At 59.4% G+C, this 12,291-nt stretch overlaps 2 protein-coding genes across 2 annotated transcripts; both read right to left on the bottom strand.

The window, feature by feature from the left end:
- Positions 1-50: 50 nt before the first annotated feature.
- On the bottom strand, positions 51-5,393 carry TMEM221 (transmembrane protein 221). Its single transcript, XM_037818478.1, has 3 exons — positions 3,828-5,393; positions 3,377-3,462; positions 51-1,272 (listed from the first exon to the last, which is right to left on the bottom strand). Exons 1-3 carry the CDS (start codon positions 4,127-4,129, stop codon positions 845-847), a joined length of 816 nt encoding a protein of 271 aa, XP_037674406.1. The 5' UTR covers positions 4,130-5,393; the 3' UTR covers positions 51-844.
- Positions 5,394-5,403: 10 nt separating this feature from the next.
- NXNL1 (nucleoredoxin like 1) lies at positions 5,404-8,565 on the bottom strand. The gene is made up of 3 exons (XM_037817898.1): positions 8,127-8,565; positions 6,245-6,535; positions 5,404-5,407 (listed from the first exon to the last, which is right to left on the bottom strand). Exons 1-3 carry the CDS (start codon positions 8,450-8,452, stop codon positions 5,404-5,406), a joined length of 621 nt encoding a protein of 206 aa, XP_037673826.1. The 5' UTR covers positions 8,453-8,565.
- Between the last annotated feature and the right edge of the window lie 3,726 nt (positions 8,566-12,291).

The following is a 12,291-nucleotide window of genomic DNA, read 5'->3' on the forward strand; positions in this document are numbered from 1 at the left end:
CTGGGAAGGGACAGGCAGGGACGCAGGGTTGTTTGTCTGCGGTGGGGGGTGGGCCAGGCCCGAGGGGGAATTCCGACGTGTGGAGACTGGGAACTTGGGATCTCTGCCCCTCAGCTCCTGTCAGCCAGACCCTACCCGGCCCACCCAGCAGCCTGGCCATGGGCAGCCCCAACGCAGCAGGAGGCGCAGACAATGGGTGGTCGAGCTTTACTTGTGGGTCCTGTCACACACACACCCCTTCAAGCCCAGAAACTGCCCATCAGCCCCCCAATCCCGTCCTCGTCTCCTGAGACAGAGAAGGCACCGAGGCCACGGGACACCTGGGTGATGGGTGCCACTTCCCTCCCCACCGTCCAGATGAGGAAACCAAGGCACAGCCCGAGGGCGCAACGGGGAAGCACAGAGCCTGGACTTGCACGTGTGCGTCACAGGATTATGGGGCCGGTGCCAGTCCTGGCTCTGACCATCAGAACTGGCCTCTCGGAGCCTCAGGGTCCTCATCTGTAAAACGGACGGAGACATTCAGAGAACCACCACCCAAGCCGACCTCCCTTCCTGCAGGGACATGTGGCCGCGGGACCCTGCTCTCGCCACCGAGGCCCCAGGCCTCCCGGTAAGGCCTCCGGAAGGCGCTGACCCAGCCCTGACTGCTGCCTTCCCTGCGAGTGAGGCGTGAGGGCCAGAGGCCTGGCAGCCATATTGTGCCATGAGGCGACCTTGGTGGGGACAAAAGCCAGGGACGGCATGAACTGGGAACGAAATCGAGCTCTGCTGCAAGCCTGCACCTGACCCCCCAGCACGTTCTCCCTGCTGCCTGCCGCCAGCCCCATCCCCGACCCTGGGCTCACACTAACGTGGAGTCCTTCCCCGAGCCCTCCGGCCCACAGCCTAGCATGCTGTGCATCTCATGGGAGACCCCGTCCCGGCACCCTGCTCCAGCCGACAGTGCCCGGTGCCTGCGGGGCCCAGGAAGGCTGCCCTCCCAGCCTCCCCCCAGGGCCACAGGTCCAATGGGGGCCCCAGGCCCTGGGTGGGGGAAGTGGGGGGCTCGGTGGTGGGTACCCTGCTGCGGTGGAGCCCCAGGGCTGGCCTTGGAGTCCTCCTCAGGGGGCGGTGGGGACAGCTCGTGGAGGCCGCGGCGGGCAGTGCGGGCGGCCCGGAGCAGACCGTGGGTCAGGGCAGCCAGCAGCGCCAGGATGCCCACGCCGAGGATGGTGGCTGCTGCCACGCCCGTCTCAATCTCGAAGAGCAGCAGGGCATAGATGGACAGTGCTGGGGAGGGAAGCAATTATCATTTATTTGTTCAACAAACATTTGCTCCCCAAGCCCTTGGGGTGCTCTTCCAAACAGGGTAATCACAGAAAACCCTGCAACCTGCCAGGCACATCAACAAACTCATTTAAACCATTCTACAAAGAGAAACTGAGGCCACAGAGGTTAGGGACTTGCCCAAAGACACACAGCCAGGAAGCAACAGGAGGCTCCTGGAGTACAACGAAAGGGGATCAATTCAGCAATGCCAACTGTGGGGCCTCACTGCGGAGGGGTGTCTGAGCAGAGGCCTTGAGGCGGACCCGCCGGGGGGGCCTGGGGGTCAAGGTGGGGGTGGTCACTCGGCGGAATGTTAGCCAGCCCTGAAGAGGGAGCACCTGATCTGTGCCCCGAGGCGGACACACCTAGGAAACACGACGTCATGTGAAAGAAGCCAGACGAAAGGGCCACGTGTGTGTGACGCCCGGAACAGGCTGATCCACAGAGACAGATCAGGGCGCGGCAATGGGGCGACAGCTAGCAGGGACAGGGGCTCCTTGGGGGAGGTGAGAACATTCTGGAACTGGGCACAGGTGGTGGCTGCACTGAACCGCTGCAAGTGGCTAAAGCTGTAATTCTGACATCACACATATTGATCCCCACGATGCAGCCCCCAGCTCTGCCGCCTGCTTCCCGGGGCAGCCCCCACCCTGGCCACTCGCTGGGCTGACACCCGGTCCTCAGCCTGGGAGCCCCGAGGGGCCTCTCCCAGCTGCCTGGGTCACCCACTTGAAAGCGAGGCCTATGACTTTCATTTTGCTTTAAATATTTTGAAAGGATTTTATGATTGTTCTTTTGCTCTGGCTAATGCTGAGTGGACAACTGGCTGGACGTGCTCGGGAGGCCTTGCTGAAATGCCTAACAAGGCCAACAAGTTGCCATTTTGCCCTTTGAGACTTTTCTTGTGTTTTGAAACCAGGATATGTCATCCTTCAGGTTTTGGACGCTTCACGTCCTCGGTGCTCCACGTCGTGGTGGAAGTGCTTACCGCACCTTTCTCGAGAAAAGCCGTCGGGGCAGGGGCCGTCGGGGCAGGGGCCTGGATCCACCACACCTGGCACCCACTGCCTGGATATTTTCAGGCACACTGACTACCCCCCTCTTCTTTTTAAATGAAATCCGCATTCTGGGCGTTTTAGTTACTCAAACGACAAAGTTCTCCAAAGTTTGCTGAGCTTTATATGTAAACCCCCACAATGAACTCTAGGCTCCTGTCACCTAAACAAACATTTTAAATGTATCGTTTAAATTTTCATTTATCTATTGTGAGAGTAAGAAAGAAAGAAAAAAAAGACAGTAATAGCAAGCCCCTTGTTTTTCATTCAACTAAGTATTGTTTTCTTCCAGAAAAACAGGTTGTTGGCAGAGCTGGCAGGGACCCATGTGTGATCTGAAACCGATCCTGCAGTGCCGCAACTCATTCCTCAAGATGAAAACAAGAGGAAAGAGGTCAGGAGTCTCCTCAGGACAGCGTGAGGGTCCCCTGCGCTCACACACCACGTCCGGAGGAGAGAATTGATGGAAGGAATGTCTCCACACCTCGGGTGGGAGGGCAGGGCCAGCAACCTTCTGGCAGCCCAGTTATTATTATTACTTTTTGCTCCACTTCATGTTTTGGGATTTTAAATTGCGATTCTGGTTTATCAAGTGTATATTTCTTTTCTTAAGCCACTTTTGAGCTGGAAATTCTCATGTTTGTAACCAAAACAGCTTTTGCTAACGGTGAGACCCTCTCTCTAGAAACCCACCCGAGACATGCAAACTTCAGTTGAGGCCAAATGTGTAAACTCAGCAAAAGCAAACGTGTTCTCAGGACAGCAGACACCGGGGCCAGATCCCTCCATGGGCTTTTTTACAGGGAGTCACTCAGAACCCCCAGCGATGCCGGGCGGCCCGGGTTTCCACACCCAGCCACTGAGGAGGGAACTGGGGCAGCGGGAATTCGACCCGGGACAGAGAGAAAGCATCAGAGCTGAGAGCTGGCCCCAGGCCAGCCTCGGAGAGGACCCAGAGGGGCCCTTACCCCCGTCACCCCAACCCAGGGCCCTCTACCCCCAGCACACACCTGCCAAGTAGACGGAGACCCCGCAGCAGAAGAGGCCAAGGGCCACGTGCCTCAGCAGACGGCTGTCGTAGAGGAACAAGTCGGACCTGGGGCCAGAGGGAGGGAGTGGCGGCTGGCAGGGACCCTGAGTCCCAGTGGGGTCTGCGCCCCGCCCCCGTCCATCCGACATCCCTCGCTCCAGCCACCCACTCCCTGAGGCCTCTGCAACCCACCCACCCACCAGTCCACTCTGGTCCACGCAAACATCCACCAGCCCCGGACAGTGGGCAGCACGCGGGTTATTTTACAACCACAAGTTGTTTGGGAGATGAAGAAACTGAGGGTAACTCGCTCCTAGCGTCGGGGCAGCCAGCGGCCCCCAAAGCCCACCCGACTGGGCTCTGGGTTTCGGCCGCAGGGCGCTGGGAGGCGTCCCCTGTCCGGCCTCGCGGGGTGGCCCGGGCGCTCCTACCTGCCGGGTCCGGGTCCCCGCGCCAGCTCGGCGTTCAGGTGGCCGCAGAGCGCCGTGAGCAGCAAGCAGCCGAGGCCCAGGACCAGCGCGAGCACGGCCAGCGCGGCTGCGAGAGGCAGCAGCGCCCCGGCCGCGTCCTCGGGCAGCCCCGGGCCGGCCCCTAGCCCCTCCGGGCCCCGCAGCTCGGCGCGTCCCGCCTGCAGCTGGAACAGCAGCTGCGCGCCCAGCACGGCCAGTGCGGCCGCGGGGATGCCCAGCAGGGTCATTGCGGCCAGCACCCGGCCGCCGTACGAGCCGGCCATAGCGGGAGCGCCAGGTGCAGGGCGGCAAGGGGGTGTCTGGAGGCGTGGGGGGGCTGTCGGGGGGTCGCCAGTCGGGGCTCGGGGCGCGGCGGGGGCGCCGAAGCGCAGAGAACCCGGGCCGCGTCCTCCCTCCCGGCCCCGAGCCCGCAGCCCGCGGCTCCTCCCGCCCTCGGGCCCTGCGGGGCGGGGCGGGGCGGGGCGGCCGGAGCGGGGCGCGCCCACAGCCGCTGAGCACCTGCTCTATCGTGGCCTAAAAAAAAGAATTTTGAATGAATTTGAAAACAACTGACTTTGTTATTTGGCACCAGCCCACGGACCCCGCCAATCCTTCGGGCTTTTACGGAAACACGGAAGACCCTGCGCCAGGCCTGGGGCCCGGCTGGCCCTGCCGGGGTCACACGGGGTCACACGCTGAACCTCAGAAAGGGACAATCAGCTAAAGTGGCCACAGTCATTATGGCCTGTCTCGGCCGTCAGGGTTTATTTGTCAGGGCTGGCAGGGGTCAGAGACACCATGGCCTGGCTCCACCCCTTGTTTCAGGGGGTGACGCTCTGGTTTGGGGTGCCCAGCTTCATTTTGGAAAGCTGACCCCGCAGGCAAACCCAGGGGATGGGGGCGAGGGTCTGGGCGCACGTGTGCATGATTTACATCTCGTTTGCATATTTTTGCATGTCTGGCCCCAGTCCTGTGTATCTTATGTGTTGCCTCTCCCCAGGAGTCCCCGGGGCCCCCCAGGTACCACATGCACCCCCTATATTAAATACGGATTTGTTGTTAAAATAGTTTTCGAAAATACTGTTGTAATTTTGCGTATGAAATGATATGTGTTCTCAGCATACAAGAATACTTGGGAATTCTTGGGAAGCTGAAAAACCTAAAGCAACAACTATTTTTTAAAGAAAAGAACATTTTATTGTACTGACAGTGGCCAACCGTCCCGGAGCCCCGTGTGCGCATGCGTCCGGCAGTCCTCGGAACGCTCGACGAGGGGTTTCGGTGATGGTCCCATTTACGGAAGGGGAAACCGAGGCACAGAGCAGCGTCACGCTCCGAGGGAGTGTGTGGCTGCGATTTGAACGCAGATTCTGTTTCCGCACTAAGCTCATCAGAGATTTAGCCAACGATGAAGCTGCCGCGGAGCCTGATTCCATTACATATTTATTCAATTTTAGTTTGATTTTACTCCAGGTCTCAAATATTTCCAGTCACCCTTGAAAGGGTCATCATAGTTCACTGACCGGGGAGGACTCAGGCGGAGTAGCTGGCGGCCCCCTCAACTGGGGGCCGAAGGTCAGGACCGACACACCCCCTCCCGGGCTGCCCCGATTCTCGACCCTGCCCTTCCCCCCGCGAGGCTCAGAACAGACCCTCCCCCCGGCTCAGCACAGCCCCCGGGGACCCTCCTCCCCCCGGGCTCAGCACAGCCTCCCGAGGACCCTCCCCGACCCCCTCAGGCTCAGCACAGCCCCCCGGGCCCTCCCCATCCGGGCTCAGCACAGCCTCCCGAGGACCCCCACCCCCCCCGCTCAGCACAGCCCCCCCAGGGCCCACCCCAACCCCCCGGGCTCAGCACAGCCCCCCGGGACCCTCCCCCACCCAGGCTTAGCACAGCCCCCCCCACGCCACCCCACCCACCCTCCCGCTCAGCACAGCCCTCCAGGACCCTCTCCCCGCCCCCCGGACTCAGCACACCCCCCCGGGCTCAGCACAGCCCCCCGGGCCCTCCCCGCCCGGGCTCAGCACAGCCTCCCGAGGACCCCACCCCCCGCTCAGCACAGCCCCTCCAGGGCCCACCCCATCCCCCCGGGCTCAGCACAGCCCCCCGGGACCCTCCCCCACCCAGGCTTAGCACAGCCCCCCCCCACGCCACCCCCCCACCCTCCCGCTCAGCACAGCCCCCCAGGACCCTCCCCGACCCCCGCGGGCTCAGCCCAGTCCCCCGGGTCCGTCCCCCTCAGCACAGCCCCCCCGGCCCTCCCACCCCGAGACCCCCCCTCAACACAGCCCCCCCAGGGCCCTCCCACCCCCGATCCCCCTCCTCGCTCAGCACAGCCCCCCCGGCCCTCCCCCCCAGAGTCCCCCCCTCAGCACAGCCCCCCCCAGGGCCCTCCCACCCCCGATCCCCTCCCGCAGAGCACATCCCCTCCCCCGGCCGCCCCGCCCGGCCCACGCGGTACTTGCGGCGGCGCAGCGGCTCCGTGAGGCTGCGCGGCGCGGGGTCGCCGGGGTCCTCGGGCTGCAGGAAGCTGCGGTCCAGCAGCTCGGCCGCCTCCTGCCAGTTGGCGAAGCAGGCGGGGCCCAGGCGCCGGATCTCGTCGGCCGCGTCGCGCGTGAGCACGTCCCCCGCCGGCGTGAGCACCACCACGGCCGGCAGCCGCTGCACGGAGAACCGGAGCTTCAGCTCCCTGCGGGGCCGCGGGCGCGGGTCAGCGGGGGCTCCCCAGGGCCGCGCCCGCGCGCAACCCCGGCCGGGGCTCCCCTGCACCGCCCCGAGCGCCTCGTGTGGTCCCGCTCTGGGGGGACCGGGACCACGGGTCTTGCTTATCATTTGCCTCCGAAATAGCGTTGGCCGCCAGGGCAGGGATTTCTGTCTCCAGTACTGGGGGTCCCCGGTGTCTGGGACACTGTGCGGCACAGAAGAGGTGGTGGGGAAATGTTCGCGGGGTGAATGAATGAATGAATGAGTGACTGCCACTGTAGCCTAGGGAAACATTAAGCCAGGTAAGGGGCTGAGGTGGCCTCTGCGCTGAGATCTGCAGCACGCAGGGAGAGAGGGGCAGGCGCCCAGGCCCCGGCACGCGGAGCAAGGCCTGAGACGGGAGGGGATGGGGTGTGGCCTGACCACCCGGGCAGAGGGGTATCAGGACGAGCTGGGATTTTGTCCTCAGAGGGGGGCTGTGAGAAGCCGTGTGCAGCCGGGGACACCAAATCCCCCATCTGGATCGGAATCCTGCAGTGTCACCCGCAGCGCTTCCTTCCTGCTGGGCCCTGCGAGGCCCTTTTCCAGAAGCCGATTCCACAGGCCCCTACACCCGGGGCAACCCCATGGAGCAGGGCTGCCGGATTCAGCCAGTGTGAACACAGGACACCTGGTCAGATTCCAACTTCCAGAACCACAGGTAATTTTAAATTGTCCTGTGCAGTATCTGGGACATATGGTATTCAAAATTCACATGTTGTTCGGCTGCAGCTCAAGTTTAACTCAAGTCCTGAGCTCCATCGGGCAATGCTACACAGGGAGTGGGTTCCTCGCGGCCCCGTCCACACACTGGTCTGGGTGGGCGTTTTGTTGAGAGGCTCCCCCCACCACAGCAGGGATTTTGGCCCAGGGAGGGGAGGAAACTCCCCAGATGCAAACGGCATCAAAGGCAGCGCCTGAATTGTTGACAACGGGCCCAGAATAAAGGTCTCAAGGCCCAAAACTTGCCACTCGTGTAACAAAATAAATAGGCAAAATGTCCCTAACTTTACAACAACTGCAGGTGGACCAGCGAACACTGCACACGACAAGGGAGAGCCAAGACAGCACAATGTTCCCAGCCGCCGTGGGTGCTCCGGTCACCTCTTCTGTACGACTGAAAATGTTCATCCTGAAAAGCTGGGGGGTGGGAGTGGAAAACCAGGTCTTGTTGCAGAAAAGGAGAAAGTTCTGAAATGGCCACACACTGTGACACCATTTATGGGGCATCTCCTTGTGAAGCCCAAGTCCGGCCGCTCTGATGCCCGCACAGCTCCCAGCGACCCTGAGGGTCCACCACGCTGGGGGACGTTCGGGGCCCTGTCCACGGGGCACCCCAGGAGAACTTAGAGCCCAGTTCCTCATCTGGACTCCGAGCCTCGGCCTGCGCTATGCCATCTGCCGGGAACCCCCTCCCTTTCCTTGCTCTTCACCCTCCCATCTCGCCCTGTCTTGGGCGACAATAAACAAATCTGTGCCTTTCGAGGCAGACGCCCCCTCCTCCGGGCAGCTCTCCCGGACTCCCCCGCCCACCTCACCTCCTCAGGTCATCCTGGAAGGGCAGGAAGAGCCACTTCCTGGGCATGTCTCTGAGGAACTGGCCCTGCTGCTCCTCCGTGCAGTCCTGGGACACGTAGATGAGGGCCAGCTGGGCAGCCCGCACCACATGGAACTCGTCCGTGAGCCGCACAAAGAAGTCCCGGAGCATGGGTGCGAAGGCCTGGCACCGCGGGCACGCGCCGGCCCCAAAGAACAGCAGCAGCAGCCGGTTGTCCAGCCGGCGGCTCAGCTCGTCCTCCGTCTCCAGCTCGTCCTGCTCACGGTTGTTGCGGATCAGGACACGGCCGGAGAAGATGGAGGCCATTGGCAGCCGGCGCCGGACATGGGGCAGCTCAGGTCCACACTAATCCGCTGCTGCTGACCTGGGTCTCAGGAGCCGCTTACGCTGCCCTCCACGCGGCCAGACACCGCATTAAATGCAACATAATACGCAGGTCGTGCTGGTCGCTCCCAGAGGCACAGCCTGCGAGTGTCACCCTCACACCTAACCATGTCCTTGAAAGTGGAAAAATGGGAAAGTTGACGTTGCATGTTGCTGCAACACAGTAAAAAAATAAGCCACAGACTGGCCCCTGTGAAGCTTTTTGATGCAAGGAGAGGCTAACCCTGCTTATAATGGTGCCTAAGAGTCTCCCCCAGGGTAACTCGTTGTTGCTCAGATGTGGCCTCTCTCTCTCTCTCTCTCTCTCTCTCTGAGCCACCTCAGCAGGTGAACTCACTGCCCTCCCCACTACGTGGGACCTGACTCCCAGGGTGTAAATCTCCCTGGCAACGCAGGATGTGACTCCCGGGGATGAATCTGGACTCAGTATCATGGGATTGAGAACATCTTCTTGACCAAAAGGGGGATGCGAAATGAAACGAAATAAAGCTTCAGTGGCTGAGAGATTTCAAATGGAGTCGAGAGGTCACTCTGGTGGACATTCTTATGCACTATATAGGTATCATTTTTAGGTTTTAATATATTGGAATAGCTAGAAGCAAATACCTGAAACTACCAAACTCCAACCCAGTAGCCTTGACTCTTGAAGACAATTGTGTAACAATGTAGCTTACAAGGGGTGACTGTGTGATTGTGAAAACCTTGTCGATCGCACTCCCCTTATCCAGTGTATGGATGGATGAGCGGAAAAATGGGGACAAAACCTAAATGAAGAATAGGGTGGGATGGGGGGGGTGATCTGTGTGTGTGTGTTTAATTCTGATTCTGATTCTTTCTGGTGTAAGGAAAATATTCAAAAATAGATTGGGGTGATGAATGCACAACTATAAGATGGTACTGTGAACAGGTGATTGTACACCATGGATGACTATATGGTATGTGAATATATCTCAGTAAAACTCAATTTAAAAAAAAAAGTAAGTAAGAAAAAACAACTAGAGAGACAATGAGAATTCAAGGCAATAAATTATTCTGGACAGGATCTAATAATGGAAGAGAAAGTGTTCAAAGGAACACTATTGAACAGGTGAAAAACTTGGACTATAGACTGTAAACTTTATGTCAATGTTAAATTTCTTGAACTTGATAATTGCACTTAAGATGGTTACAGAAGTGAATATCCTTGTTCTTAGGAAATGTACATGGAAGCATTAAGCGTTCACAGAGTGTAATGTATATAACCTACTCACAAATGTTCAGAAAACAGAAAGATAAATAGACATACGGATAGAAAAATCGATAGATGAATTGATAGATGGATAGAATAATACAGCAAATATGATTAAACGTTAAAAGTGGTAGATCTAGGTATCTGGGGGGTTGGATATATGTTGGAGTTTTCTATATGAGGTTTTTATTATTTTTGCAACTGTACTGTAAGTTTGAAATTATTTCAAAATAAAAAGTTTAAAAAAAAAAAAAATACAAGCCACAGAACCGTGACACCCCAGGAGGGGCTGTAGTGTAACAGCTGTAACGCTGGGTCACCACTTGTCACAAAGGGACCACGTTAATGCAAAATGTGGACACGGGAGAAACTGCGCTGGGCACGCGGGTGCTCAGCACTCTCTGCATGGTTTCTCTGTAAACCTACAGCTGCTCTAAAAAGTAAAATTAAAAAACGTCTTAAATGCACCTAAGTGCTTCTTCAGGAACACATAATCCCATCCATGGTGGACCCACCAGTCCCGGCGAGTGTAAACAGTATCTCGAGGGGTTTTCAACAGCCTGGATGTGATAGGAAAGCATCCGATTTCCACGGGTGACATAACTCGGGGCGGCCAGTGCCCGTGCTGGCGAGGAGAGGACACACAAGACCCCTGTTGCAGGTTGGTGAAAACATGTTTCTTTTTCCTCCACCCCAGCACATGCCCGGGAAGCCCCCCTTAGAAGCTCCGGGTTTGGAAGGTTGACGGCCGCGGCCCCCATAGTGGGAGCGGGTCCGAGTCCCACCCCTGGGGCGCAGGGGGATGTGGGGCCCAATCTCACCTGCCTCGGTCTCCCCCAGAGGGGCTGCCTCGAGACCCCCCCACCAGGGGTGGCGACCCTTGTCCATAAAGAGCCAGACAGCGAACGCTTCGGCTTTGCAGGCCATGGGGTTGTCACAACCACCCCCTCCACCCTCGCACGTCCATCGAAGTGGCCACTGACGACGTGGACGCACGTGGCTGTTCCAATGAAACTGTCACAGACACTGACGTTTGAGTTTCATAGAACTTTGAGGTGTCGTGAGGTATTCTTTGATATTTTTCAACCACGAACAAGTGCTAAAACCATGCTTGGCTCGAGCACGGCAGGCTTTGGGCCGTGGGCTGTGGTTCCCCCCGACCCCTGGCCAGCCCGGGAGCCCCAGCCGACAGCCAGCACGGACTGACAGACAGACGTGAGAATGAGGGCGGCTGAGAGCAGCTGGACGAGCCCCTGAGGGGCCCTGAGAAGTGACAGATGGCTGATTGTAAGCCACTCTCAGTTTGGGACGATTTGTTGCACAGTCACAGACAGTGGAGGAGTCTCCCGGGCCCAGATGAGCACGGGAGACCGTGAAGGAACCTGTGCACAGACTTCAAACAATGAAGGGAAAACTGTGGAGTCCCTGCTTAGTGTCCCACCCGGGTGTCCATCCCTCTGCTGACCTCGCGAAGCCGGGAAGTGACCCGGAGGTAAACCCCTCATCGTGGGGACGCCATCAAGCCTGGGCCTGCTGGGGCAGGACTCACTCCCACTTGGCTGGGACGAGCCGGCCTCCCCAGCCAGAGCCGACTCCAGCCTGATCGGGGGCTCTCACCCACCCCCAGCTCACGACATTCGGGGTGGGTGCCCCCAACCTCCCCCAGGGGTGACGACCCAAACAGTCGCTGCCAAGTGGCCCCTGGGGGCACAGCCCCCGGCGGGACCCTGCTCTGACACTTGGCCTGGGAAGGGTCTTATTTGGACAAAGGGTCTTTGAAGACAAGAGTTAAGAGGAGGGTCCCCGCTGAGGCCATCCTGGGTAATCCGATAACAGGGGTTCTCAAGGAGAGAGAGAAGACAGACGGAGGGGGACACGCAGGGGACACTCAGGACACTCGGGCCGTGGGAAGATGGGAGCAGCCGTGGAGCCAGGAGCTGGAAGAGGCAGGAAAGGCCCCGGAGCCCCTGGGGGCGCAGCCCTGCAACAGCTAGGCCCGAAACTGTGAGAGGATAAACCTCGGTTGCTCTATGCCCCCTGCCTGTGGGAATTTGTCAGGGGAAATGGCAGCCGTCTGTGCAGGCCTTTGCGGTGGAGAAAAGCCCACGTGGTCCACATCTGACTGGAGTGAAATCCCCGGCTCTGATCTGCCCATTTTCTTTCAATGCACACTTCCTTTTGCTCGTTCTCCTGGAAAGCCCCAGGAGCCCCCTTTGCTGTGGCCGGAGCCGCTGTGCAGGCCACCAAGCTGGACAGGGCAGAGCCGGGTGACCCGAAGCCTGGGTTCTGCCCTCCTGCCTCAGTTTCCGCTTCTGTAAAACGCGGACACGCTAGGTCCTCAGTCCCTCCTCAAATCCTCCAGGATAGTCGTGCTTCAGAATCAGCCAGTGCAGCTGCGTTTTGGGACGGGGTCCAGGACCCCTGGACAAAGCCCACGGTGCAGGCCAGGTGGCACCGCAGCTGCATCTGGCCCCAGGCCCCAGGGAGACCTCCCGGCGCTGTGGGGAGGGTGGGGAGCTTGTCCTACACTGCT

This window comes from Choloepus didactylus, chromosome 25, assembly GCF_015220235.1.
Source record: "Choloepus didactylus isolate mChoDid1 chromosome 25, mChoDid1.pri, whole genome shotgun sequence".
NCBI lineage: Eukaryota > Metazoa > Chordata > Mammalia > Pilosa > Megalonychidae > Choloepus > Choloepus didactylus.

Bases quoted from the DNA above. Each gene is read 5' to 3' on its own strand.
- TMEM221 (XM_037818478.1), bottom strand. From the start codon at position 4,129: ATGGCCGGCTCGTACGGCGGCCGGGTGCTGGCCGCAATGACCCTGCTG. The intron at 3,463-3,827 runs GTAGGAGCGCCC...CTCTGGCCCCAG, and splicing joins CGGGGACCCGGACCCGGCAG to GTCCGACTTGTTCCTCTACG. The intron at 1,273-3,376 runs GTGTGTGCTGGG...TTCCCTCCCCAG, and splicing joins GGTCTCCGTCTACTTGGCAG to CACTGTCCATCTATGCCCTG.
- NXNL1 (XM_037817898.1), bottom strand. From the start codon at position 8,452: ATGGCCTCCATCTTCTCCGGCCGTGTCCTGATCCGCAACAACCGTGAG. The intron at 6,536-8,126 runs GTGAGGTGGGCG...GCGGCCCCGCAG, and splicing joins TTCCAGGATGACCTGAGGAG to GGAGCTGAAGCTCCGGTTCT.